Source organism: Podarcis vaucheri (genome assembly GCF_965113315.1).
Source record: "Podarcis vaucheri genome assembly, chromosome: Z".
Taxonomy (NCBI): domain Eukaryota; kingdom Metazoa; phylum Chordata; class Lepidosauria; order Squamata; family Lacertidae; genus Podarcis; species Podarcis vaucheri.
The window spans coordinates 39,186,902-39,212,764 of NC_138758.1; the positions used below are offsets into that span (position 1 = coordinate 39,186,902).

Here is a 25,863-nt window from a genome sequence, read left to right on the forward strand (position 1 = left end):
GGACGGACCAAACTTCCGGTCCTTTACTGAAAAACTACCGTCTTCTCTTCGAATTCATAGTACGTAGTGCTTCTCTACACTTTAGTATCTCTACTTTGCGTTGCTACGTATTTGCCCACCAACCCTCCCGCCGTCCAATAAACACCGTTGCTCTTCCAGCCACAACCTCGCGAGACTCAAAACTCCCTTCCGCCATGTCCACTATGAGCATTCACTGTGGAGGAGCGAGGCTACGGTCTCCATTTTAGATGTGGGCGAGAGACCGAAGTCTGTAGGCACAAGAGATCGTGCTGAGGTGTAGCCTCTGTGTAACAGACCGCGAATATTTCCTGAGCCGGTTCGATGTTTGTTTCTTCGTTTACGGAAGAGAAGTGGGCAGGGAGAAAGACAAAGAGTTTGGCGGTGGTGAGGGAACGGTATGAGCCGGTGCATACAGGGTGCGGGAGGGGACATTGTCGAGGTGGGCGTGGCTAAGGCGTAGCTGGAGGCGGGGCTACTCCTCAGCATTCCCCCTCCCTCCCGCACTTCTGGGTGTGGCCAAGGGAGCTGCTGTTTCTCTCCCCCATCCCACCCCCGCCGTGTTGCAATGATTGCCTGAGAGCAGGCAAGGCTGCCATTGGGGCTCCTTCTCCACACCCCCTAGCATGACAGGCTTGGCAAAGCCGCACCTGTTGAACATCTGCCTACCCGTCGAGCCCTCCAGCGCCTCTTGAGTGACAAGCGCAGCCCTGGGCAGTGGGCATGTTTACTTAGAAGTAAACCCCACAGTACACTCTCGTCTCCCCCCCATGGGGATTTCTCCCAGGTAAGTTACTAGTCCTCATGACCCTGTTTTTCACCCGCTGCCTCTGATTGCCCGTTGCTGGGGAAACCACAAGCGCGGGGAGGGTTGTTGCGTTCGGGTCCTGCTTCCTACTGGGGCTTCCTTTCGGGCTTCCAACTAGGGCTTCTGGCCAGCCTTGGACCAGATCCTGCAGGGCTCACCTTATGTTCTTCAATGAACAGCCCAAGCTCTGCATGCGGCCCAAGGCGGGGGCTCCCTAGGAAACAGAAGCGCGAGTCCTTGTAGGGCATGGGGTGGTGGCAGTGGATCTGACGAAATTTGGTTTGAACCCACAGGATAGAAACCCAGCTTCTATCCCATTTGAATCCATAACTTAACAACTGTCCATCTCATTTAGACACCTGTTTGGATGTATGGACTGTGTACATTAATCTTTGATGGTTAAGTCAGAATTGAGGGGATATTCTTCATGTAAATACAAGCTAGGAAGATTTTATCTTTCTTCCTCTTCTGATATGTTTGCAATCTTCTATTAAAAGGGAAAGCTACATAAACAAAGTGTTCAAGAGCACAGTTCTCTTGGAGATTTTGGGGAGTCAGGAAAGATTGCTGCGCCAGTTTAGACCATATTGGGGAACACTTACGATGTGATGCTCTTCCACTGAAAAAACCAAAAGCTGAATACAGTATATTCTTTAACAAATAGTCTAGTAGAAACGTTCTGGCAGGTTCCCTACATTCAGGGATAGGAATGGAGAAAGTCAGGACCTTCCTGCAGTTTGAAGTAGCGTAGTGCTGCCTGCTTCATGATAGATGGAGATAGGTCAGATCCAGCATTGCCTATCACTGCTGGGAATCACTTGGTTAAATGCCTGTCTGCTGATAGCACTCAGGATTGTGGCTCATATTTTTCTCTGGGGAGCAGGGGTGTGTGTTTTGCCCGTGAGTCCTGGAAGACCTGTTCCCTGCTTTGCAGGGCTTTTCCCACTTGGACTGAGAGGATGGGGCCCTGACTGACTCCAGCTACAGAAGAACTGACACTTGGGCTGGGGTGTGGTTTAGGATTTTTTGTTGCTGTTATTTATATTAATTTTAAATATATCTATTTTAGGTCTTAGGATGATTTTTGTGGAAGTGTTTGGTTGTGTACTATCTGACACCCTGGAGAGTCAGTCAGTGTAGACAATAATGAGACTGAGGAATCAAAGTGACTCAGCATAAGGCAGCTCACTATGTTATTATGGGAGCTTTTCCTGTCAGTACACACCCATGCTATGAAAAGCTGCCCCTGTTGAATTTCTGACTTTCAGACAGGTGTTAAACTCTCACGCTTTGGACTCTGCACCTCAACCCCATGCTCAGTGCCCCGGGCAATGAGCTACCTGATGAATTTTCTAGACCCTCTACCTTGCCAGGCTGTTGATAAAACAATGGCAGTCTTCAGCATTGCCACTATCTCCTTTCCTGCATGTGAGAATGTGTGTGGAAGCTCACACACACAGCAGGAGTTAGTTGCCTTTATTGTACTGGGAGTGGGAGGATTACAGGCACATTTTGGTCCAGTGGCTATAGGTGGTTGACCCCTTTCTTATACAAATGTCCCAGCTTGTGTAACTGAGGTGCCACTACAGGGCAGGGAATGTAAAACCTCGGGTTCAGTGGCCAAATACTGCCCTCTAGGTGTCCGTATGGCCCTCTGCACTCATCCCAGGCCACACACCCCTTAAGCCAGGCCTCTCTGCACCACCACAACCCCCTGGCCAATTTTATGTGACGGAGGTTCGCCCGTGGTATCTGTTTGGCTACACCCCACCACTGCAGCCCCTGAAAGGTTCCTCACAAGGGAATGTAGCCCTTGAGCCAAAAAAGGCTTCTCCACCCCTGAACTACAGAAGGGTTATGGAAAATAAAATTCATAAATTTATTCTCTCCCCCAACCCGCCCCCAACTTCTCCAGAGGGCAGCACCTTGAGCAGAACTCGTCCGACATGAGCAGCTTCTTCTCAGGCTGACAGAGATGTAATTCCTGTTGCTCAGGTTGTGGTTGCCTTCCTGCCTTTCATTTCCTTTTTCCATCTCTGAATTGGGATAAAAGGAAGACAAGAGGAAGATGCCGCTATTCTTCCGTAAAAGGAAACCCAGCGATGAAGCCCGCAAGCGCCTTGAGTACCAAATGTGCCTGGTAAGTCGGCCAGAGCTAGGTGGGCCAGCTGGTAAGTCGGCCAGAGCTAGGTGGGCCAGCTGCTGGGGCTCCACTAAGGTTCTGAGGAATCTTCTGGAACCATGAAAGAATGTCATCACCTGGTCTTTTCTGGCCCTTGTTACAGATGAATCCTAAGCAGGCTGGATGGATGTAGCAGATCCACAGTATAAAAGCCCTTCCGCCATGTGATAATTTGTTTCATAAAACTGTGCCAACTCTGGGATGTTGCAGCTGGGGGGGGGGTTAGGGGGTCAGGTCCTAGACCCTCAGGGGTGCCTACTCCGCCCACCCACCCAGAAAAAGATGTCCCTTATTGGTGGAAAACTCTGCAGAAGAGTCTTTCCACCAGGAGTGGGGAACCAAACCAGCAGAGTTCCCAACAAGGATCAGGTGAGAGGCAATGTTAGAGCACTCCAAGATCAGATTGGCCTGGGCAGAAGCTTGGTTAGCAGGCAGGGCACCGAGCTGGTATATAGACATTCTTAGTAGCTCTTCCAGTCCTGCACTGGTTTTTGAGCTGGAGTTGGTGTAAGCACACCCCAACCTCAGCCAAATCCTATCATCTCCCTCCTGTTCCAGGGGTCTGCTTGAAAAGATGGTTTTACATCTCAAGGAGACCTTGCCTGTAGTTGGGCACTTCTCCAGATGAACTGGGATGGACCTGGTGTTTAAGGCTTTCCCTTGGGCTTAGGACATGTCCAACCTCAATGCCAGAGGCCAAACTCGCTCCTGGTGCTGGTCGTCTGCCCTAGGCCTCATCACTTCTCACCCCCAGATGGAACGTGACCCAGGGCTTGGTGTAAGGCTGGAGCCTCCTGGTTCTTCTCTGATGAGGAGACACACTGTCGAGGCATGACACCCACCTCTGATTGGGACTCACCCTGTTGGGACACCACATCTGTATTGCCTGCACCGACTGATGGTGGCTCTCTAGGGTTTTCAGAGAAGGGGTGCTCCCAACCCAACCTGGGGATGCCAGGGATTGAACCTGGGACCTTCTGCATACAGAAGAAATGCTGTGCCACCAAGCTACAGCCCTTCCCCAAAGTATTTGGCAGGGCTTGGAGCACACCTCTGACAACTGGAGACTTGTAAGCAACATGGGCGCAGTGGGGCTTACTCACGCGCCCCTCCCTAAATATACATATATATTACTTTGATTACATTCAGTGAGCAATTGAGATAAGGCCTGCAACCATCTGATTTCTCATTTTTGCAAATGCAGCTCACCTGTCTGTCTCTCAACAGGCAAAGGAAGCCGGAGCGGATGATATACTTGACATATCCAAATGTGAACTCTTAGAGGTACGTTTCCGGTGATGCTGACTCCCAAATGTTGGCCAAGTGGTTGGGTGGGAGACATGCTGTTGACATCAGAACCTAAGAAGAGCCCTGCTGGATCAGACCAATGCCCCATTTTGCTCAGCATCCTGTTCTTACAATGGCCAGCCAGATGCCCCAATGGGACAGCCGCAGGTAGGACCTGAGCATAAGAGCACCCACTCCTCCTGCGGCATCAAAAAGCATTACTGCCTCCAACTGTGGAGGCAGAGCATAGCTACCATGGCTAGTTGCCATGCATGCCATGCATAGCCTTCTCTTCCATGAATCTGTCTAATATTCTTTTAAATCTTTCCAAGTTGCTGGCCATCACTGCCTCCCGTGGGAGGGAGTTCCACAGTTACTATGCATTGCATGCAGAAGTGCTTTATTTGCAGTGATGGTTAAGGATCAAAAGCTCTGCTGGTTTCACCTCTGGGCATTGCTTTGGAACTAAAAAAAAACCCCATTCTTTGGGCATTATCTTTGGGTTGTGGTGTCACATTCTGAAGAGTGATACCTTTTATTATCATCCTTCAGCAGAAGATGTTATGCAGGAGTGGGTTCCTCTTTCCATCTGTTTCAGAGGCAGAAATGTGTAAATCACTGCACTTGACACCCATCACCATAGAATCTGTGTTGTATCTTGACATCAAGGACTAGGAGCATCAACCCTCCTGATGTTGTTGGACTCCAATGTCCATCAGCCCCAGTCAGTGTGGCCAATGGTGAGGAATGATGGAAGTTGCAGTCCAACAGTTATCTGGAGGGCTGCAGGGTCTCTGTCCCTGGGTGGATCTTCTTGTCATTCTTATCACCAGGAGGTCTGTTCTGCACAATACGGGAGCAGGGCCTTTTGGAATGCCCTTCCTTTAAATATCAGACAAGCGCTGCCTCTGTTGTCTGTTCTGTGCCTGTGATGACCTTCCAACAAGCCTTCTAAAGCAGAGATCTTTCCCCATCTGCGTCTGCATTTCAATTGCTTTTATGTAGTTTAATGGTTATAGTGCTTCTTGTTTGCCACCCTGGGCTCCTTTGGGCAGAAAGTGGGGGCCTATAAATCTGATAAATAATGGTAATATGCCCCAAGACAAAATGACCCTTGCATAAAGTATCTCTTTTGTATTTTTTTCTTTTTTTTGAAAATAATATTTATTACTTTTCCAACAATTTAAACACAACACTACAAAAAAGGACAATACAATACAATACAATACAATACAAAAACACTACATAACACTGACACATTAAACTAACATAGCCAAACAAAAACAGTTTAAAACACATCAAACAATTTCAGTATCTTATCTTTCATTCACTTATTTCCACGACCTCCTCACACCTCCCTTTTTGTATTCCACTTCTATAAGTTGTTTCAGCAATTCCTTTCCATCTTCCTCTGTTTTCTGTCCTATAATTATCTTAACACATTCTAACCTTATTTTTCCTTTAATATTCTATTAATCTATTTATACTTAATTCCTTATAACATTTCTACTAAAGCCATATAACTTCATTCTAACATTCTTCTAGCATTCATTAATTTTGCAGTATTTCTGTAAATAGTCTTTAAACTTTTTCCATTCTTCTTCCACCGACTCTTCTCCCTGGTCTTGGATTCTGCCAGTCATTTCCGCCAGTTCCATATAGTCCATCAACTTCATCTGCCATTCTTCTTTTGTATTTTTTTCTGATCACCCCTCTCTCTCACAATAACATTTTATCTGACCAGCATTTGGTTTTGTCCTATGCCTGCTTTTAGATTCCGTATGGAGCCTTGGCGACCTGTAAAGTCTTGCAGAAGAAGGTAAGGGACATGTTTCAATGTGTTAGTACAGGCTTTGTCCACTGGGCAAAAGCCCTCCAGACATTGTTTCCCTGCAGTTCTCATCAGCCCCAGCCAGCATGGCAGTGCTGGCCATGACTGCTGGGAGTTGTAGTCCAAAATGGCTCTGCTGACTGGGGCTGATGGGAGTTGTAGGCCAAAATACCCAGAGAGCATTAGGTTGACAAAGCCCATGTTGACACACAGGCCAATATCATAAAATTAGGTGGTGGCTTCTCTATGCATCAGACTCTTCCTGTGTCCTCCCCTGCTAAACAATTTATGAGGCTGGAGAACCCTCTTGTCCACACAGAGAAAGAAATGGCTGGTGGCCTCAAACAATAGTCAAAGCCTCATATGTCCATAGGCAGAAATGGGACCCTTTGAGTCTTGGACAATGTGCTTTTGAATGTGTAGAGATTCCCTCTCCCTGTTGTGTTTTAACTTTCCTCAAACACCCTGGAGGGTTTTTCTGGGAGCAAAAGCAGTCCAAGCCTATACAGTGTCTTGCTGGCAAGGTCCATTTCTTCATTGCCTCCCGCTCCAGATCACTTGTTGCACTGGTTTCCCAAATCATAGTGGCAGTAAACCATGATTTATATGGGTGCACTGAAACTGCAGGCACTTCACTCACTCTGCCCCTCTGACTCCACTCCCAGGAAACAAGTCTGGGTTATCGCTACCTCTGAACCCAGGTTCACCATTTATTTCTCTCCAAGCAAACTACAAGTGAGTTAGCCAAGAACAAACCTTGATTATGGCTCCCAGCATCACTCTGATAATATCCTCTCTGCTTCTTTCATTGCCTAGGTGCTGATTGCTCACACCAATTGCTTGACATCTCTGACCCCTAAATCCTGTAGCATCCTGAATCTCCTAACTGTGAAGGTAACTTGAAACTCTTTTTTTTTTTTTTTTTTTTTTTTTGCAAATGACTCAAGAGGTAGGAATGAATCATTGAGTGGAAGCTTCTGGACCTGATAGTGAAGAAGGCACAGAACCACTGTCTGTGTGTTGACAGAAGGGGGGCTCTTGAAACCAGGTCCCATTGCTATGTGATTTTGTTCCATGTCTTGTTTAAATATACGAGAGACCTCGGAGAGAGAAGGGGAAGGTGTCAGAGATACACAGAGAAGAATGGGAGGAAGAGAGAAGCAGGGTGTCACAGAAAGAGGAATAAGGGCATGTCAGGGACAGAGAAGTGTGTGTGTGAGAGAGAGGGGAGGGGAGGGAGGGGTGCCAAGGACAGAGGAAGAGGAAGAAGCAGTTTGTCAGAGACAGAGAAGTGAGTGGTCCGCTCTCCACTGGCTTTGGCCTCTTAACAGGTTAGTGCTGAGGGAGTGTGGCCCTCAATAGAGAAAAAATGTTCTCCAGCCCTGCTATGAAGGCTTGCCAGCTAAATGAACGGCCATTTTCCTTCTCTGCCCTTCCAGGTTTTAGATCTACATGACAACCAGCTGACCTCACTTCCTCCTGATATTGGCCAACTGACATCTCTCCAGGTAAAAGAGACAAAACACATCCTGGAGGAGAATTCTGTTCTGAATTGTTTCTCGTGTGCAGTGTCAGTGTGGTGACTCAGAAAGTATGGGAACTTTTCCATCTCTTTTGGGACTGTGAAGGCTCAGACTAGCCCCTCAAAATGGGATAGTGAAACCAAGGGCTGAATGGAGAGCCTTCTTATTGCTTGAGGCTAGGACCTTTCTGGGTTAGTTACCACAGAGCAGAAACAGAGAGAAACCTGTGTGGAACATCAGCCCATGTGACTGGCTGCCAGTGTGAAACCTGCTGATTGGCCAGGTCTCTATGAATACCAAGAGCCTGGCATTCCTGTTTTTTTGTTTGTTTTCATGTTTTTATATCCTGACATTCTTTCAAGTTGGGATTCAAAGTGGCTTCCAACATTCAAAACAATCATTGTAAAATACAAATAAAATCAGACCAATTTAAAAAATAGCTTAAATACATCAAAACACAATTAGAACCAGCAGTTAAAATCCAATTTGCCCTGACAGCAGCTGAATGATCAGTATCATCTGCACCTTAGTTTCCAAAAGTCCATCCAAACATGAAGATATTAGTCTATTGGTGGAAGGATAGCAAAGAGGGAGCTAGTATAACCTCTCTTGGGAGGGAATGCTACAATCGGGGTGCAGTTTCCTTCTTGTGTCACCACAAACAATGCTTCCAATGTTGATTGGACCATGAGAAGGTGATGCCATGGACTGGCTGGACACAGAGGAATGGTGGGAGGCACTTGCTGGGGAACCCCCAAGGGACAAAGTTCTCAGAGTCTGGGATTGGTGGTGGGACGACAATGCGTGGTCAGAGGGAGAAGCTTGGAGGAGGAGGTGTTGAAAGCTGAAGCACTAACAGGCTCTAGTGAGCAGGGAGAGTGTGACAGAGAGAAGTCCAGAATCAGAAGTAGAGGCAGAAAAAGGACAGGAAGAAGACCAAGAGGTAGAGAGGAGTCAGGCTGGTGAAGATACCAGGATGTATCCCTCTCCTTCTGCCACACCACAAGCTCTGCTCCTCTCCCCCTGGTCTCCCAGGACCAGGAGAGGCACGAAGAGGGAGGAGCAGAGACTGGTGCATTGGCAGAATCTCAGATTGCTCGGGAAATATCTTGGGAAGAATCTAGGGGAGGAGGAGATTTAGACAGCTGTGGGAAAGTGGGGACCTTCAGCCTCCACAACTGCCTCATAGAGGCAGAGTTGCTGTGCTCATTAGGCCTGACACCCCTCAGCTGACCTTGTTTCTTCTAAGAAGGAGTTAACTTCATTTACTCTGTGTGATTTATTGCTGGCTGGCTCCCTTACAAGTGCTCACCTGAGGTTTTAGCAGGGTCATCAAAATCAGACATTTTGTCTCCTGCCCTCAAGACCAGCCTGCTGAACTCAAGAGACTCAGCACTCTGTAAAGTGCACCCTCTGAATTGGATTTCACAGGAACTTCCTACTGCCTCTCTCTAATGGAACAGGAAGGAGACCGACCCCTCTTGTTTCTGCTCTCTGTCCTTGATAGGTCCTGAACTTTGAAAAGAATCTATTGAAGGCCCTTCCAGATTCGATAGGGGACCTTGTCCAGCTGCAGACGCTTAATCTGAAAGGTAGGAGGAAATGCCTCAGGCGGCAATTCGCAGAGATAGGGGAACATATTTCACAGTAATAAAAACACTTAAAACTAGTTTTATAAATAGTTGTAGTAAAAACATCCAGATCCTTCATCTGCCCAAATGCCCGGGGTAACCAAGAATGTTGTTGCCTGGTGCCCATCAGTGACAAGGCTGGTACCAGCCTGGACTTCCCCATGGGAGCATTTTCCATTCTAGGGGTCGATAGGAAAAGAATTGAAAATAAAACTTCTGACATCATCAAGCCATTATACAAATACACACACACATATATCCAAGAAGTGTGTTAATATCTGCGTCTTGCACACTCTGCCTTCTCTTTTTTTAAAAAAGTAATTTTTATTCAAAATTTCAACATAACAATTTATCAAAAACATATCCTCCTCACTCCCCCCCTATTTTTCCCTCCCCAGAAAAAGCCCCCCACCCCACCCCCGGATTTCCCTCAGCTCCTCTTTCTGGTTTTTCAGCACATGCTATTCTCTGCATATTATAAAATTGTTAAGATCTTTAAATTATCTGTCTTTATGTTACCCATAATAAATTTGTGTATGTTTATTCAAAACCTGCCAAGGAGTCCAGTTCATTTTGTTGTTTCCTTAACTACTTTGTAAAAGGTTCCCATTCTTCTTTTAAATCACAGTTGTCCTTATCATGCAGTTGGTGCGCCAATTTCGCCAATTCTGCATAGTCCATCAGTTTCTCTTGCCACAGTTCTTTTGTCGGGATTTCTTCATTCTTCCATCCTTGTGCTATTAAGACTCTTGCCGCCATTGTTGCATACATGAATATGTTCTTCAATTTCCTTGGCAGGTCTTTTCCTACAATCCCTAACAGAAATGCTTCAGGCTTTTTTACAAATGTTAATTGGCACATTCTGCCTTCTCTGGCAGGCAACAAGCTGAAGGAACTGCCAGCCTCCCTGGGTGGCCTGCGTAGCCTACGGACCTTAGACATCAGCGAAAACCTAGTGCAGGAGTTGCCGCAGGCACTGGCTCACATCCGAACACTGGAGGTATGTGCCCAAAGAAGTTTTTGCTTTGTTTTTGTGTGTGTGGTGCAAAATTCATATTGAGCGGAAGGAAGAGGTCAATATGGAGCTGGAAAGGAAAGCTTTGCTTCTTTCAGATCATACTAGGATGGGTATAAGCAACTCTTCTCTTCCTGGGAAGCTTGTGCGCCAATCTAGCCTTCTACAAAGGGCATGAATCTCAAGACTTCTCCTGCATTGCTCATCAACTAAGACCCTCCTCCAAGTGCCGTCTGTTGCTGAAGTGTGTTGTGATTACATCAGTAGTTTAGTGGCCAGTTCAGAAGTGCAGGGTCCTTTCTTGATGGTCAAAGCCACACCCCTTCACAGCTAGATCCCTTTCTAAAATGCAACAGTTTTATAATTATACAGTAGTAATAATTAGTGACGCATTGCAACAATCAATGCAGATCTTCATTTGTTGCCTTTCAGCTAGATCTTCCATTTACTGTGCATTTGCTGTGCAAATGATTTGGAGTCCTCCAACATCTTCTCTCAGAGTGATTTAAGTTGTGATTCTCTTGGAAGTTCCATTGTACCTAACAGAACTTGCACACTATTCTCTTGAAACCAAAGCAGCTTTTGTTTTCAGGGTTCCTAAATGGTTAACTGTGGAGCTCACATAACTCTTTCTCCTCAGTATTTTCCCTGCTTGCTTTCTCCAGATTGATCCTTGAAGCCAGTCCTCAGAGGATGACTCCCCTTCCTTTCATTCTGATTGGCTCAAATCAACACAAAGGCTAAGACTTCTTCCCAGTGGCTAAAACACCCCCTTTTATGTGGATTGAGTGACACTGGAGACTGGGGCCATGATGGGGGGGGGAATAGTAATGGGTCTTCAACCTTCCATGACTGGACCACTGCATTTCTGGGTTGCACAGAAGAGAAGAGGTTGTAGCCAACTAAGTTCTGCTCATAGACCCATCAAAATCAATGGGTCATAGTCATTTGTTACCTTTCAAGGCATCTACTCTGAGTAGGACTAGTACAGGAGACAACCCATGGCCTTTTTGGCAGTGGCTCCTTGATTTTAAAATGCCCTTCCTAGAGGAGCTCGATAGGCACTGACCTTGCAATTTTTCCAGCAATTAGTTAAAACTTTATTGTTGACCAGGGCAATTTGAAAGGGGTTCTGTTTGCTTTCAGCCAGCTTTTGGGTTCTATGTGGCTGCCTTTCAGTCAGTTTTCTTGTTTTCTGAGGGATTATATTTTTTCCTTTCATTGCATTTCATCATCATTATTGTGCGCCGTCCTGGGATCAGTTTGGAGGAAGGCATTTTGGATGATGTTAAAATGCATTTCAAAAGAACCTTTTTTTGTTCACGTCAAAAAGAATTTTGCAGAGCTAGAAAAGGTTCAGAAATTAGCAGCTAGGAGGATAAAAGGGATGGAGCAACCCCCCTGTGAGGGAAGGTTACAATGTTTGGGCCTTTTTAGTTAGAGGAAAGACAGGTAAATGTCAGGAGGGGGACATGTTAGGGGTATATGAGATTATGCATGATGCAGAGAAAGTGGTTTCCTCCCTCTCTCATACTGCTAGAATTTGGGAGTGTTTCTGTTGCACTTGGATGCTGCTTGTGGGTTTCCCATAGGGGCATCTGGTTGGCCACTGTGAGAACAGGATGCTGGACTAGATGGGCCTTGATCCAGTAGCCAGGCTCCTCTTACCTTCTAAAATAATTATATTTCTGTCTGTTCTGCAGACACTGACCCTGGATGCCGTGTCCATGTCCTACCCGTCCAATGACATCTGCAGTGCTGGCACAGAGGCCATCCAGCAGTTTCTGTGTGGAGGTGAGCAGAGCAGAGGGCCTGCCTAGTGCAAGCAGGGTGGAGAGGACCAGCCCAACAGCGCCTGATGCCTCTGAGACTCCTCTCCTGGGATGCAGGGCCTAGGGAGGGGCTGTAGCTCAATCGGAGTGCATCTGCCTTGCACGCAGAAGGTCCCAGGTTCGATGCCCAGCATCTCCAAGTAGGGCTGGAAGAGAACCTTGTCTGGAATTGAGAAGAGGGGCTGCTAGCCAGTGTAGATGGCCCTGAGCTACATGGACCAACTGTCTGGTTCAGTATATGGCCGCTTCCTATGAAAACATGCTTGCTGAATTCTAGAGCCACCTCAATGCCTTTGGTGGCCAAGCAGGGCTCAGGTCTCCCTGACTCATTTTTAGCGCTCTGCCCAGTGCTTCACACTTAGGTGTGTGATACCTGAACCCTGCCAATAACTGACCTGCCCGTGCTGTCTTCTGGTTTCTCCCAGAATTAGGAATCGAGTACAATCCTCCCTCGCAGTATTTACTCCCAGTGTTGGAAAGTGACGGAGGTGAGACTTCGGTGGACGGAGTCAGCAGGATGGTCACGAAATATGCGGAGAATGAGGCTCAGTGGCAGGTAATTGCTGAGAAGCAGGCAGTGGTCTTCAAAGTCAGGGATAGGGAGTGTGTTACCCTCTGGATGTCGCTGGATTCCCATCGCCCTTGATCAACTGGCCATGTCGGCTGCAGGGGCTGATGGGAGTTGGACATCCTAACAGTATCTGGAGGGCCACAGATTCCCCAGCCCTGCCTTCAACCTAACAATGGTCACTGGCTCCCCTGAACTGAGAGAGGTGGGGTGTGTGTGTCTGTGTTTGTTTGTATGAATGAGTGGGTGGATTGTGTTAAAGCCAGTGAAATCCACGCTCCTTTTGTGAGAGCCAGTGTGGTGTAGTGGTTAAGAGCAGTGGACTTGTAATCTGGTGAACCGGGTTCGATTCCCTGCTCCACCACATGCAGCTGCTGGGTGACCTTGGGCCAGTCACACTTCTCTGAAGTCTCTCAGTCCCACTCACCTCACAGAGTGTTTGATGTGGGGGAGGAAGGGAAAGGAGAATGTTAGCCGCTTTGAGACTCCACTTCGGGTAGTGATAAAGTGGGATATCAAATCCAAACTCTTCTTCTCTTCCTCCTTTTTCAGAACAAATTTATGGACTACGAGAAGCGGAAGGTAAGAAACATTTCCCATTGTTCAGCCATTCTCCCTTTTGGAAAACTGTTATGCCCTCCAGATGACTCCCTCAGATTGTTCCATTTCTTCACTGGATCCGCCAATTTCTGTGGGAAAGTATTGTTTACGTACACGAGTGGCCCACATATAATAATGATGATGATGATAGTGCCATCTGAAGAAAAATAGATCTGGCTCAGTTTCCTCAGTCAGCAAATTCCTTTGCTTTAAAGCCAGGATGGGAAAGCTTTTGGCCCTTCAAGGTTGCTGGAGTACAGCTACCATAATCCCTGAGGACTGGGCATTCTGGCTTAGACTGATTGGAGTTAAGAGTCCAGCAAGATCTGGAGAGCCACAGGTCCCGTCCCCCCCAGTGTAAAGTGTTGAAATAATAAAAATGCTTCAGTCAGAATGGTAGCCAGAGCACCTTACACAAGACGAGTAGCAAACAGTCCTTAACCTGCAGGTGTATAATCTAAGACATGGCACAAAAGGAATGAAGAGAGAAGAGGCAAAGAAGTAAGCTCATGCATTAGTTCTTACAAAGTTATCGTAACAAGCAGCTTGGAAAGGAAAAGGTTTAAGGAGAGAGGAGGAGCCCAAAGTAAGCTGGTTTGCCAGCTGAATTGATGGAGTGGGCACCTGCTGTCCCATCTTACTCTAGGCTCTAGCTTGAGGGATTAATTGCCCACTGGGTGGCAGCCGAAGAAGAGAGGAAAATTCAATGGAAGATGAGGTGGCAGAGTTGTGTCTGGACTGTACCACTTCAAACTGCAGGTGTTAGCTCATACAATTAATTACTCTTCTGCTCACACACACACCCCGTTCCCCCCCCCACCCAAGAAAAGTAGCTTATCTAGCCTAGCTTTTCCATGGCATACTAGATTTCTACGTGCATGAGGATTATCTATTGGGAGGGATTTTTTTCCAAAAAACTTTATTTGTAAGATTAGATAACAACAAGCAAAAAACATGCAGGGGGATAACCCTTACTATATTTTGTGTGGGTGAGCTTTCAGTTAGGCAAGCTCTCCCCCCCCTTGCCCCCACCTGCAGTCTGTAGTCCAAACACAGGTTTGTTCACTTCCATCTGCTGTTTATGAACACACAAGCCCTCTCTCTCGTCATGCACCAGGAGGAACACTACAAGCCACATGTTCACATGTTTGCATGTGTGTGCTGATGAGGCTTTTTGCTGGTCCTTCCCAGGAGCAGAAGATGCAGGAGAAGCTGGAGTTTGAGCGCTGGTTGGATCTGGAGCAGCGAGGTCAAGCCCAGCTCATGCACCAGAGCCACGCCCAGAAAGGGGAGATCCTCCAAAGCATGAAGGAGGTATCTTGTCTGTCTCCCTTTTCTACCACCACCCCGGACCCTTCTGTTGCTCCGTGGTTAAGCTACTCAAAAATATTTCTAAGTAAAAGAAAATGAAATAGGTCATCCTAGGATGGATTGATAATTGCCCTGTAGGCAGTGATGACCGACACCCTTTGAGACTGGTAGGGTGGAAGGCAGGGAGCCCAACAGTAGATGGCGCCAGAGTCAATGACAGGTGGAGACTGCTAAGTACTTTTGTCCTCATCCTCACTGCTGAGTTCTGCAAGGGGCCACCCAGAGACTAAGAAGGAAGAAGCTGGCAGGCGGTGCTGCTACCCGCTGAACTGGTTGCAGGTAGGCGGGTAGGCTGGGGAGACAGTGCCCCATTCACCCCGGTGGACCAGCCTCCACTGCCCATAAGAGAGGTTCATACGTCTGCTTATTGTGGTTGGGAAAATGTGCCATTCTGAGGAATCCGGATGTAGGCTTACCCTCGGGTTGCAAGGTCCAGGGAGGCCTCTGTGGGAGATAAGGCTGTCCTGGAGATCAAGTGAAATGGTCCTTTGATGCTGTTCTGCTCTCTGCTTGCAGGAGCAGGTGAGGCTGGAGCAGGGCCTGACCCGGCACCAGGAGCGCCTGGGAGAAGAACGCATGAAGCTGTTGGAGCAGCTGAAGCAGATGGAGCAAGGGGTGTCCGGTCGGATCAAGAGGCTGCTGGAAGAGAACCAGAGGTCAGAGGTGGTGTTGAGCAATAGTCACGGGAGCTACGCTTGCAACTCTTGTCTGTTTTCACTCCCAGGCTGGGTTTATTGCACCAAGGCTCAAAAACACCTGGGCTGGATTTTCAGATCTGATGGTGTGACTCCAGACAAAGAGTTCAGTTGGGGTTGGGGAACATTTTTAGCTGGAGGATCATGTTTCCTTCTGGGAAGGTTTCCAAGGGCCACTTGCCAGTTGTTTGTGGGGCCACAGGCTAAAATAGGTGGAGCATCACATGCAAATTTTATATTGGAACTCACACACACAGCTCTCTATCCTCCCATCTAGTCAACCAAGAGGCATTATCAGAGTTCAGGGGCACATCCCAGCCAGACAAAAACACTCAAGAATTTAAGTAGGGCTGGCAAGGGGGTTGGCTGGGGTGAGTCCCAAGGACCAGGCAGAGAGGCTTGGAGGGCCAAATTCAGCCTCTGGGTCTGAGGTTCCCAGCTCTCAAGTTAAGAGGTCAAACAGGAGTAGCCCTTTCAGGACATCCCTGATGTTAGCAAAATTGGTCCAGGATTTTTTCCTTTGAAAGTAAATCCCAAGAGTCGTGGTCTGGAAATGCCAGACCCTTCATAGCGGAATGAGTTTTTCTCTCGCTATCTTTTACCAAGATCCTTCACCCTGTTGCTTCAGCCATGATTTGGTTCAGGTGGAGAGTTTATATAGGACTTTATATAGGTTCCACTCCATGCTGGTTCTCAGCCAGGCGCTGGTCCAGACAGGTGGTTGCATGAGCTTCCCCCCTCCTCTTACAACTGAATGAGGACTAATAATGCCTTCTGGCGTTTTTTCCCCTCCTTGCTTTCTTTCTAGGCAAAAGCAGAGCTCTGAGATTCTCAAATCTCTGGAGAATGACCGGTGAGTGTCCCAGATGCTCTTGGCTGGGTAAGGAGTGGGGAGGATGATGCCTTTGCACGAGAACATAAAAAGTGTTGCCTGGGTCAGGACAATGGGCGGTCTAGTTCAGCATCTTGTTCTCACAGTGACTGACCAGATGCATCTCTCTGTACTTGGTTTCCAGCACCTGGCATTCAGAGGCATGCTGCCTCCATTGTAGCTTGTAGCCATTGATTGCCACCAGGGAAAGGCTCAGTGGTAGAACACCTGTTTTGCATGCAGAAGGTCCCAGGTACCATCTTTGGCATCCTTAGGTGGAGTTGGAAAAAGCTCCCTCTCTGAAACCCTGGAGAGTTGTTGTCAGTCATTGTAGGCAATAGTGAGCTAGATGCACCGAAGGTTTGACTCGGCGTAAGGTGGCCTCCACAGTTCCTATCATCTTTTCATCCAAGAGTTTGTCTTATCCTCTTGAAAAATTTCACATGCTATGCATAAAAACGGGAGATGACTGTTGCTTTCATGCCCAGGCTTCCCAGAGGCTTCCGGCTGCCCCCTGCTGGAAACTGGAACACTAGGTTTGATGAGCCTTCAGTCTAATCTAAACAATGAAAGAGGCAGGACAGGCCTTGCCACTGGCTGACAGTTGAGAGAAGGGCATGCAGTGGCTGAATCTCTCCCTTTTCCCCTGCCAGGATCCGGATGGAGCAGCTGATGGCCATTACTCAGGAGGAGGCTGAGCAGCTGCGCAGGAAGGAAGTGGCCTGTGAGTGCGGCTGTGGGAGTTCTGGGTGGGAGCCTTTACACCCCAGGCATAGAACTACTTCTTCTGACTATCTTGATTTCTACAGAAAGAACGTGGAATATTTTCCCACTCAAGGGCTGTATTCTCTTCTGGGCAGCCATCTGGGGGCCACATGCCAGGGTGGGTGGGACAACAAATGTATTTTTTTCCTTTTGTACCATAGCCTATTTTTTTACATACGCATGCACACACACATCCCCTCTCTGTCCTCCATCATGACAAACGAGGTATTTTTAGAATTCAGGGAGACACTTCAGCCAGGCAAAAGCCCCTGAAGAGGGCCAGAGTAAGACGTTGTGTCTTGGGGAGGATTCTGAGGACCAGGCAGAGAACTGGGATGCTACAATTAGCCCTCTGGGCCTGAGGTTCCCCACCCCTGGCTTAGTGCATGGAAGAGATTGTTAGGATGCTTTCAATCCAATCTTAAGTGAGAGCGCTGCCCGCAAAATTCTGCACGAATCCCCAAAACCTCTCCAGGGTTTTTCACCATTGAGGTTTATGTACTCCGTATTTCTTCCCCCATCAACAACAAAGGCACTGCCATTTTGGTTCCTCCTTCCCTAGAAGCAGGCACAACGCTTCCCTACCTACCCCTAGTCCTGCTCTTTCATCTCTCCTGTACACCCCCTCCCCAGGTTTTCCTACCTCTGCTAAATTGTGGAATGTTGGAGGCGGGGAATGGATTTGGAAGCCTCCTGAGCTGCTTCCTGATCTCTGGAAAATTTTGGTGCTGTTCTAACGTGCGGGATGAGACAGTTTTTGAACAGGCTCTTATAAGCTCAGGAGAAGCCTCCAGGGCCCTGACTTCCTGCATTTTCTTTCCTCCACAGCGGCCATGCAGCAGATGCTGGCCGAGACCTATAAGAACAAGCTGCTGCAGGTGGCTTACGAGTCACGCCGGCAAGATCTTGTCAACCAGACTTGTTCCAGGTACTCCCAGAGAGAATGGGCATTTCTATGCTTTGTGGGGAGGGGACCATATTTTTTATTATTATTATTATTATTATTATTATTATTATTATTATTATTATTTAAAATCCAACCTTTCATCCAAGAAGCGTAATGTGCTTTCCCTCCACTTTTTATCCTCACAACTGCGAGGTGGGTTTGTCTGAGAGAGAATGAGTGGTTCAGGTTCACCCAGCAAGCTTTGTAGCTGAAGGGTGATTTGATCCCGATTCTTCTCCCACAGGCTGACTTTCTGTCCACAACACTGTGTTTGTAGAAAGGGTGGTGATGCTGTTGTTTTTATTTGTGTGTGTGTGTGTATTGCTGCGATTAACAAGAAAAAGGTTTTATCCATGAGGTGAAATGTTTCTGCTTTCACCTCACTAGCTGCTCTGGCTGGAAAGGCGGAGCAACCAGCTGCTTAGACATTTCGATTCTGAGGGCTGCAGTCTGTCGGACTTGTCAGTAGCAGCAGTAGAAATTATGCAAAGAGCGCACTGGCCACCACATGCCCTCAACCAGGAGAACAACACCAGCATCACTTAGCTTCTGCAAACGAAGCCCTTCTGAACGTTCAGTCTCAAAGCTCTGTAAGTGCCACTTTGGAAACGGCGGGCTTTCGTTTTTAGTGGAATAGCTGGCAAAGGTGGAAGCTGAAATGTTTTGCCACATAAATAGAACCTCTGTTTTGTTAATCACAGCAACGTATAGATTATGTGAGTGCAGGGGTGGGAAACCTCTGGCACATGGGTCAGTCTTGCTCCCTACATCCAGGGAGTCTAATTTGGCCCATGATGCCATTCTGGTACCTGTTGATCAGCTGACATCACTTGCCATTTAGAGCGATTGGAAGTCTGACATAGGGGTGTGGATGGGGGTGGGGGGTCCCTCCATCCCCATGTGCCAGAACCCAAGAACACCATTCTCACACTGGCCCTGCTAGAGTAAGCCAGAAAGGTGGAGGGAGGGGGGAGGGGGGAGAGAGTGTGTGCTTGGGATATTGGCTCTGTTCCCTAAACCCACTGGAGTTAGTTTGGTTCCGTCCTCTGACAGGCTTTGATTTTTTCCAAATGTACTGATACTAGTGGCTCCTGTCCTGACAGCCTCTAAAGGTCTTCCAAAGCGCTTCTCACCCTCAGTTTGCCTCTGTCTCCCGAGAGGCAATGGTGGTAACCCTTGGAATGTTTTCTCTTGTAGCCTAGCCAAGATGGACCAGAAGTTCCAGCAAATCCTAGCTTGGCAGGAGCTGGACCAGAACAAAGCCATCAGCCAGATCCTACAGGAGGTATTTTGCTGGATATGGGTGCAAAAAGGGCAGCACCTCTGTATGCAGGATGGGAGAGGGTGAGCCAAAGCAAAGTATGGCAGGGGGAGCGGGAGAATCAGAGCTCTAGTCTTGGAAGGGGCACAAAAGGACATCTCGTCCAACCCCCTGCAATACATACCAAGTCCATCTAGCTAAGTTGTTAGCTCTTTCTGTGCTTTGGACCCAGTTTACTCTTGGAGCACCCCTGGGTGGGAAGCGTTCTCAAAAGAGTTCCCTTGCCCCTTTTCATCACAGCCCACCACTCTGTTTTGGCTTATATACACAGTGCTTTCTCTCCTGTTCTAAAATAATGATTTCAATGTATGAGTTGCCTCCTATGAAGCCATTATGGTTGGGACTGATAGGAGTTGTGGTTGAAAACGTCTACAAGTAGGCAAGGTTTGTGGCAACTGGAGTAAATCTTTAGGCGATTTCTCAAGGCCCACAACAATGGGGCCTGATGTTATTCCAGTTGGAACATGTTCCCCAACTGGCTAGGTGTGCTCTCCTGAACTTGCATGCTCTGTTTTTTTCAGAGTGATATGCAGAAGGCTGCATTTGAAGCCCTCCAGGTGAAGAGGGATCTCATGCACTGCCAGATCAGAAATCAGGTGAGTGGAAGTCATGGGTCTGCAGGGACTGGGATTGGGTGGGATGAACAGTTGACAGTTTCTCACATGGTCCAGCTTCCCTCTCAAAGCCATTGGAACAAGGGGAGCTCTTTGGGGCTCTGGACAGCGGAATCCTCTCCCTACCTCCCTCAGGCCCAGGAAGGTCTGCCTCATCTCAGGGGGGGAGGGGCTCCATTTGCATTTCCATCCCACGGCAGCCCATGAACAGCATGATCCCCATTATTACAGTGGTTGTCGTGTATAAGTTTCTTCATTCATTTTAATTTGTTTCTGACCTGCTTGTCAAATCCATTCTGGCCAACATGGAACACATTGCTTCTTAAGGTCAGGCTGTCCCCCAACAGGGGCAGTGAGCTGTTGCCAGTGGTTTGAGGTGGTAGAGTTTGCAAGGTTGTCGGCGCTATCCCCCCACCTGACCCTTAGCACTTGGCTAGCTGGGGTCCCAAGGCTTTTTCTTCTGCCCAGGGAGAGGGTTTCCTGAGAGGTGCTGGTGTTTGTGGTCTTCCCTCTTCTCTGGTGGCTTTGCTGAACTGTAACAGGCTCTGGAATCTGCATCCGGTTTCTCTCAGAAGCCTCCTGGATGCTCAGTGGCTCATGAGTGATCCTAGGCTGGCCAGCTAACTAGTGGGAAGAGCCATAGCAGAGTGGCAGAGCACCTGCTTTGCATGCAGAAGGTCCCAAGTTCAATCCCCAGCAGCATTTCCAGGTAGGGCTGGGAAAAGACTCTTTGCCTACAGCCCTGCAGAACGGCTGCCAGTCAGTGTAGACAATCCTGAGCTACAGGAACCCAACGGTTTGACTTGGATAAGGACGCTTCCTACGTTCCTAAGCTACCTCCACTTCTAGAGTGAAGTGGGGGGTGTCTTTATCGCAGGGCTGGGGCAACCTGTGACCCTTCAGTTGTTGCTGGACTCCCAGTTCCCATCAGCCAGCATGACCAGTGGTAAGGGACAATGGAAGTTGTACTCTGCCATCAGCTGGAGAGCCACAGCTTCCCCCAGCCCAGGTTTATCTCAGGTGTGTGAAACTTTGTGGCTCTCCAGATGTTGCTGCACTACAACTCCCATCACTCCTCTGCCCCGACTGCTTGCTGGGGCTGCTGGGAGTTGTAGATCAGCAGCATCTTGCGGGCCAAAAGTTCCCCAGCCCTGCTTTAGCTGAAGGCTTGCACCTGGCCTTTGAGGAAAGAGCACCTCAGTTCCCACGATAAGATTTCCCCTTGGTTTTAGGAGAGCAGGGTATTTCATCGTGATTTGTCAGGGGAGGTGACTAAGCTGCATTTCCAAAGACTCTTTGCAGCGGGCTTTGTTTATCCCCACATCTCTGGCCAGGGTTGATGAGAGTTGTGGTCCAGAGCATCTGGAGGATTTCAGGTGGGGGAAGGCTGTTCTTGAGGATCTCACCTGCAGTTTGCACACCACAGTGTCCAGCTGGTCACCGTGAGGACTCCCTTCCCCAGAATGAAACCCCTCTTGGCCCCACACCAGTTACAGGCAAGGAGGGTTCTGTGGGAGAGACCTCCAGGTGCTCAGCTTAACTCTTCTTGGGCCAAATGAGTGCTAGAAACCACAGCGATGCAGTTATAGGACCAGGGTGCGAACAGCAGAGAGTGGAGTCCTTCCTGATGCAAGTAAAAACCAAACAAACTTCCCCCTACCCTCCTTGTTTCATCTTCTGCCTAGATTAAGTTAATAGAGAGAGAGTTACTGCAGCTGACCCAGCTGGAGTTAAAGAGGCAGCAGTTGGACACAGAGGCACTGCAGGTACGTCAGCCTCTTTTGGACCTCTCCCTCGGCTCACGTTCTTCCCGCCCTGCTCTTCCTTCTGCTTTCTGAGGTGTCTTGGTGCTCGAGGCAGGAATTTGGGGGATGGGATGGGGGGATTCCCTGGTTCCTGCCTCCTGGGGCTTCATTTAGCATGCTCTGCAAACGCTACTGCTTTTGGAGACCTGGGGATCTGTAGGAGTAGCCTGCTGTAGTGTTCAGAGGGGCAAGTGGTGGGTGGGCTGGCAGGAAAAAGACATTGAGATCTGCTGAGCATTCCACATTTTCTGCATTTTTAAATTTGAATTCTTTTTTTTTCTTTCTTTTTTGCTGGTTTTGCTTCAGTGTGTTTTATTTTGTTTTTGTTTTTTGGTTGTTCTCAAATCTCCACTCCAAAAGCAACATCCCCAAAGAGCACGCCATCCTCTCCATTTGCTCTCCTCAGCCAGTGGAGGACAGGCTGCATTAATCACAATTAGTATCCCCGCTTTTATTTTGCAAGGTGGGGAAAAGTGGTGGGTTGGGGGGATCCAAGCAAGGTTCTGGTTTTCAGAGTTGCAGAAAGATGTTCAAAAGTGGGGGTGGGGGGGTGGGTCAAAGCATGCTGAAATCTCTGAAGCCAGGGCAGGAGCTGAGCAAACTGAGCAACGCTTTGCCCCGTGGCTAGCAGAACAAATGGAGTGATGCAGAATTTCGGCTTCCATCCACTCAAGTGAGGGCAGAGAATTTGGGAGTAGCCAAAAACCATTTGGGGGACTCCGCATTAGCCATCCTTGTTGCAAACCAGGCGAGGGAGAAACCTTGGGGGGGGGGGCCCAGAAGTTGGTGGACTGCAGCTCCCATCTCCTCCTGGCTGGAAGCCATGCTGGCTGCTGGGGCTGCTGGAAGTTGCAGTTCAGCAACATCTGGAGGGCCACAACAAATTGCCTCCCCACCTGCTTTAAACAAACCTCAAACAGAAGGTTCTGTATGAGGGTGAGGGAACCTCTGGCGCTTTTGTGACCCAGCTTAGCTCCTTTGAATCTGTGCTGCTGCATCTGGAGGTTGGGGAGCAGGCAGTGGAATATGGAGATGGGGGGAGGGTGCATCCAGGATGGTCCAGGTCGAACTTCAGACCCTAGAGCTAGGATGATGTTTGCACGCCGCCTTCTAGCCTTGGGCGTGGGGAACATTTTACAGCAGTGCTGCTTCATGGGCAGCCTTCCAGGGACCAAATGCCAGTGGTGGGTAGGTCCAGAGACAAAAGTGGGTGGAGCAACTGGTGTGACTCTTTGTTCAATATGCTACATTCGAGTAGCGGGAAAAGTCAGAGGTTCACACGCAGACACCTCCCTCCCTCTATCTCCATCAAGGCAAGCAAGAAGCATTATATCCCAGTTCATGGGCACATCCTGGGGTGGGGGGATGCAGCATGGGGAAATAGGGCATGGCTTGGGGAGAGTCTCAAGGGCCAGGTAAAGACACCTGGAGGGCTGCCTTCAGACCCCAGGAGGCCTATGGTTCCCCATTGCGGATGCAGGCTTGAGCATCCCCCAAAAGGTGGCTGGAGCAGCCTCTGCTTTGGAAGGCTTGCACTAAGAGCCAGCTGCCTCCTCTGGGGGCAGCCACTTCCACTGCTGCACAGTCCTCATGGTGCATGCTTCCTAATGCCTGTGTGCTGTGTTTCAGGAGGCAATCACAGAGCAGCGGCAAGCCCTCACCTACCTGCTGCAGCAGCTGCTGAAGGAGAAGAGGCAGCGGGAGGAAGAGCTGCAGGCCATCTTGGTAAGGAGACAACTCACCTGTAAGCGGGGCTAATTCTCTCTCCCACTCACACACACAGGCTCAGCCTTCTGCCCGTTTCCACACCTGGTGGCTTTGCCCCTCTCTCAGAGGTGCTTTGGAGGAGGCCAGGTGTCAGGCTACACTCCTGGAATCAGCAAAAGCTGCACATGATGATCCTTTGTTTGCTTGCATATCCCACCTTTCCCCCCAAGAAGCTCAAGGGAGGCATGCATTTGAACCCTGGTCTCTTCCAGATCCTAGTCCGACATTCCTAACCACTACCGCACCCTGGCTCTCTGTTTTTCTTCCTTGCAGAGGGAGCTGGAAGCTAAGAGTGAGACAAAGCAAGAGAATTACTGGCTGATTCAGTACCAGCGGCTTTTGGACCAGAAGCCCCTTTCACTCCGGCTGCAGGTGACTGGCTAGCAGAAGTGCTGGGGTGAAGAAGGTTGCCTCTTCCATGGGCTTCACTGGCTCTGGCAGCCCCTTATGGTTCTGGCCTCCTCTTTCACCTATGGCAGGTTCCAGGCTTCCTGGGTCTGGGTTTCCCAGTCAAGAGACCACCTGGCAACACTGCTCTCCTTTTTCTTTGAAGGAGGAAGGACTGGAACGGCAGCTCGTGAAGCTCCTGGCAGACCTGTCAGCCGACCAGTACACGCCCGTCTTTGCACATCACCGGATCTCACTCAAAATGCTAAGCGCCATGGTCCCAAGTGACTTGGCCAAGGTACGTGGGGAAGGTTAGAGCAGCGGTGGGGAACCTCATGGCCAGGGGCTGGGTGCTTCCTTTAGGGCCTCTCTATTCAGCCCTCAGAACTTTCCTCTGGGCTGCACCATTGGAGCCTGGGTATGTGGGGTGCTTTCTCCCCCCCAGCTTCAATCTGCCCTCACTCAGCCAACCCCCACCTGCATACCTTCTCACAACCAGTCCAGGGGGTGGAGGTGACACAACCTCTCACCTTCACCCTGCTCTTAAGTCTCAGGGTTGCTCCTTGCAGGGAGGAGGATGGGGACAACCTTCAAATGAGTTGATTCTGCCTGCGATTGGCTCTGGCTCTGGCAGGCATGAGCTGGCTCCGCCTACCGTTTGGGCTCCCTGCCAGTCTCGATGGGTACCCGCCACTTTTCACCGGACTGGACCATAATTTGTACTGATATAGAAGTTCCACACACAGTGAAATGGATAAAAGTAAACCTGGGAGAGAACCATGCTGTTCAGAAGGCTCCTTTCTGCGCTTTGCCATTTGCTTATGTCCTCTTCCAGATGGGGATCACAGAGACAGGCCTGCAGCACTCCATCATCCGGAAGGCCCGAGAGATCCACGCCGTGGCTGAAACCATCCCAGGTAACTTGCTGGATCCTCTCTCCTAAGGACATAAGCTGCCTTGTATAGTTGGAGCAGGGATTGAGGTTTGGCACAAGCTCCATTCCCCTCGCCACCTCTCATGAGCTTGTTGGGGGGGTGGGGGTTTGGCATTCTTCCACTGCCTTTCAGCCCAGCTCATCAGCAAAGCATCCACTCTGCATAAAATTGCTTGTTCTCAGTGCCCAGCTCATTCCAATTACTTGCAGAGTTGCTGAAGCCTACAGAAGAGGCAGAGCTTGCTGCTCCGGGGACCAGCAGAGAGCCCCCCACCGCCATGGCTCCTTCTGCCCCACCACCAGAAGAGCACCGCTGTGAGTGTGTGGTCTGCATGGAGCGAGAGGTAGGTTGACCTCCACCCAGGAGTTTTGAAAGCTTAACCTGCATGTCAGGCAGAGTAAGTGATCCTCAGAGGCATCAGGGAATTAGCATGACACAATGGAATGCTACTCCATCTCTATGCCACAGCTATAGAAGGCCTTCCTAAGACCCATCAGTCCTAAGCTGTGATGTTTCTCAAGGCCTGATCCAGCAGGGATCCTCTGATGATGTTCTTATCTTGTGCCTGAACTTGCTTTTTTCCTCCTCCTTCCCATCCTTTTTTCCTTGTGTGTCATGTCTTAGATGTCAAACCTGAGAGAAGAAACTGTTTTGTTTGTCAGATGCTCTGGCAGGCTTTGTTGTGGAGGTATGGGGAGTAGGATGAAGCGCAGGATCAGAATGCTTTGGAATAAAACCCTGATCTCTGATGACATGTGTGCAAGGGGGAGGTGGTGAGGAGGCCCTGCTGTTGGTAAGAGCTGTGGTCCTAGCATTTGCCTCTTCCTCTTCTTTTCCCCCCAGGCCCAGGTGGTATTCCTGACTTGTGGCCATGTCTGCTGCTGCCAGGCCTGCTCTGAGGCCCTGAGCACCTGCCCGCTGTGCCGCAAGGATATCGTCCAGCGCATCCGTCTTTTCCACAGCGGATAGCCCCACATGGGGACAGCGTCACTCCCATCATGTGCCCGCTTCTTCCCCCTCAACCTTGCACACTGGGTTGCCAGGGGTGGGGTGGGGTCAATGGTTCTTTTGGTGTGCTGTGTAGGCCAGTC

At 49.0% G+C, this 25,863-nt stretch overlaps 1 protein-coding gene across 5 annotated transcripts; it reads left to right on the top strand.

Annotated features, from left to right (window-relative positions):
* Positions 1-39: 39 nt before the first annotated feature.
* LRSAM1 (leucine rich repeat and sterile alpha motif containing 1) lies at positions 40-25,755 on the top strand. Of its 5 annotated transcripts, none has more exons than XM_082208031.1 (25): positions 40-426; positions 2,742-2,966; positions 4,236-4,292; positions 6,070-6,114; positions 6,943-7,020; positions 7,566-7,634; positions 9,157-9,241; positions 10,159-10,280; positions 11,999-12,089; positions 12,553-12,683; positions 13,248-13,277; positions 14,487-14,609; positions 15,183-15,322; positions 16,170-16,214; positions 16,886-16,956; positions 17,826-17,925; positions 19,141-19,228; positions 19,786-19,860; positions 21,564-21,644; positions 23,313-23,408; positions 23,724-23,822; positions 24,004-24,135; positions 24,673-24,754; positions 24,982-25,115; positions 25,616-25,755. In XM_082208031.1, exons 2-25 carry the CDS (start codon positions 2,895-2,897, stop codon positions 25,739-25,741), a joined length of 2,172 nt encoding a protein of 723 aa, XP_082064157.1. In that variant the 5' UTR covers positions 40-426; positions 2,742-2,894; the 3' UTR covers positions 25,742-25,755. The 5 variants fall into 5 exon arrangements, with proteins under 5 accessions (XP_082064157.1, XP_082064159.1, XP_082064156.1 ...); XM_082208033.1 differs by having other exon boundaries at positions 2,822-2,966; XM_082208030.1 differs by lacking the exon at positions 40-426 and adding an exon at positions 550-805.
* Positions 25,756-25,863: the final 108 nt, after the last annotated feature.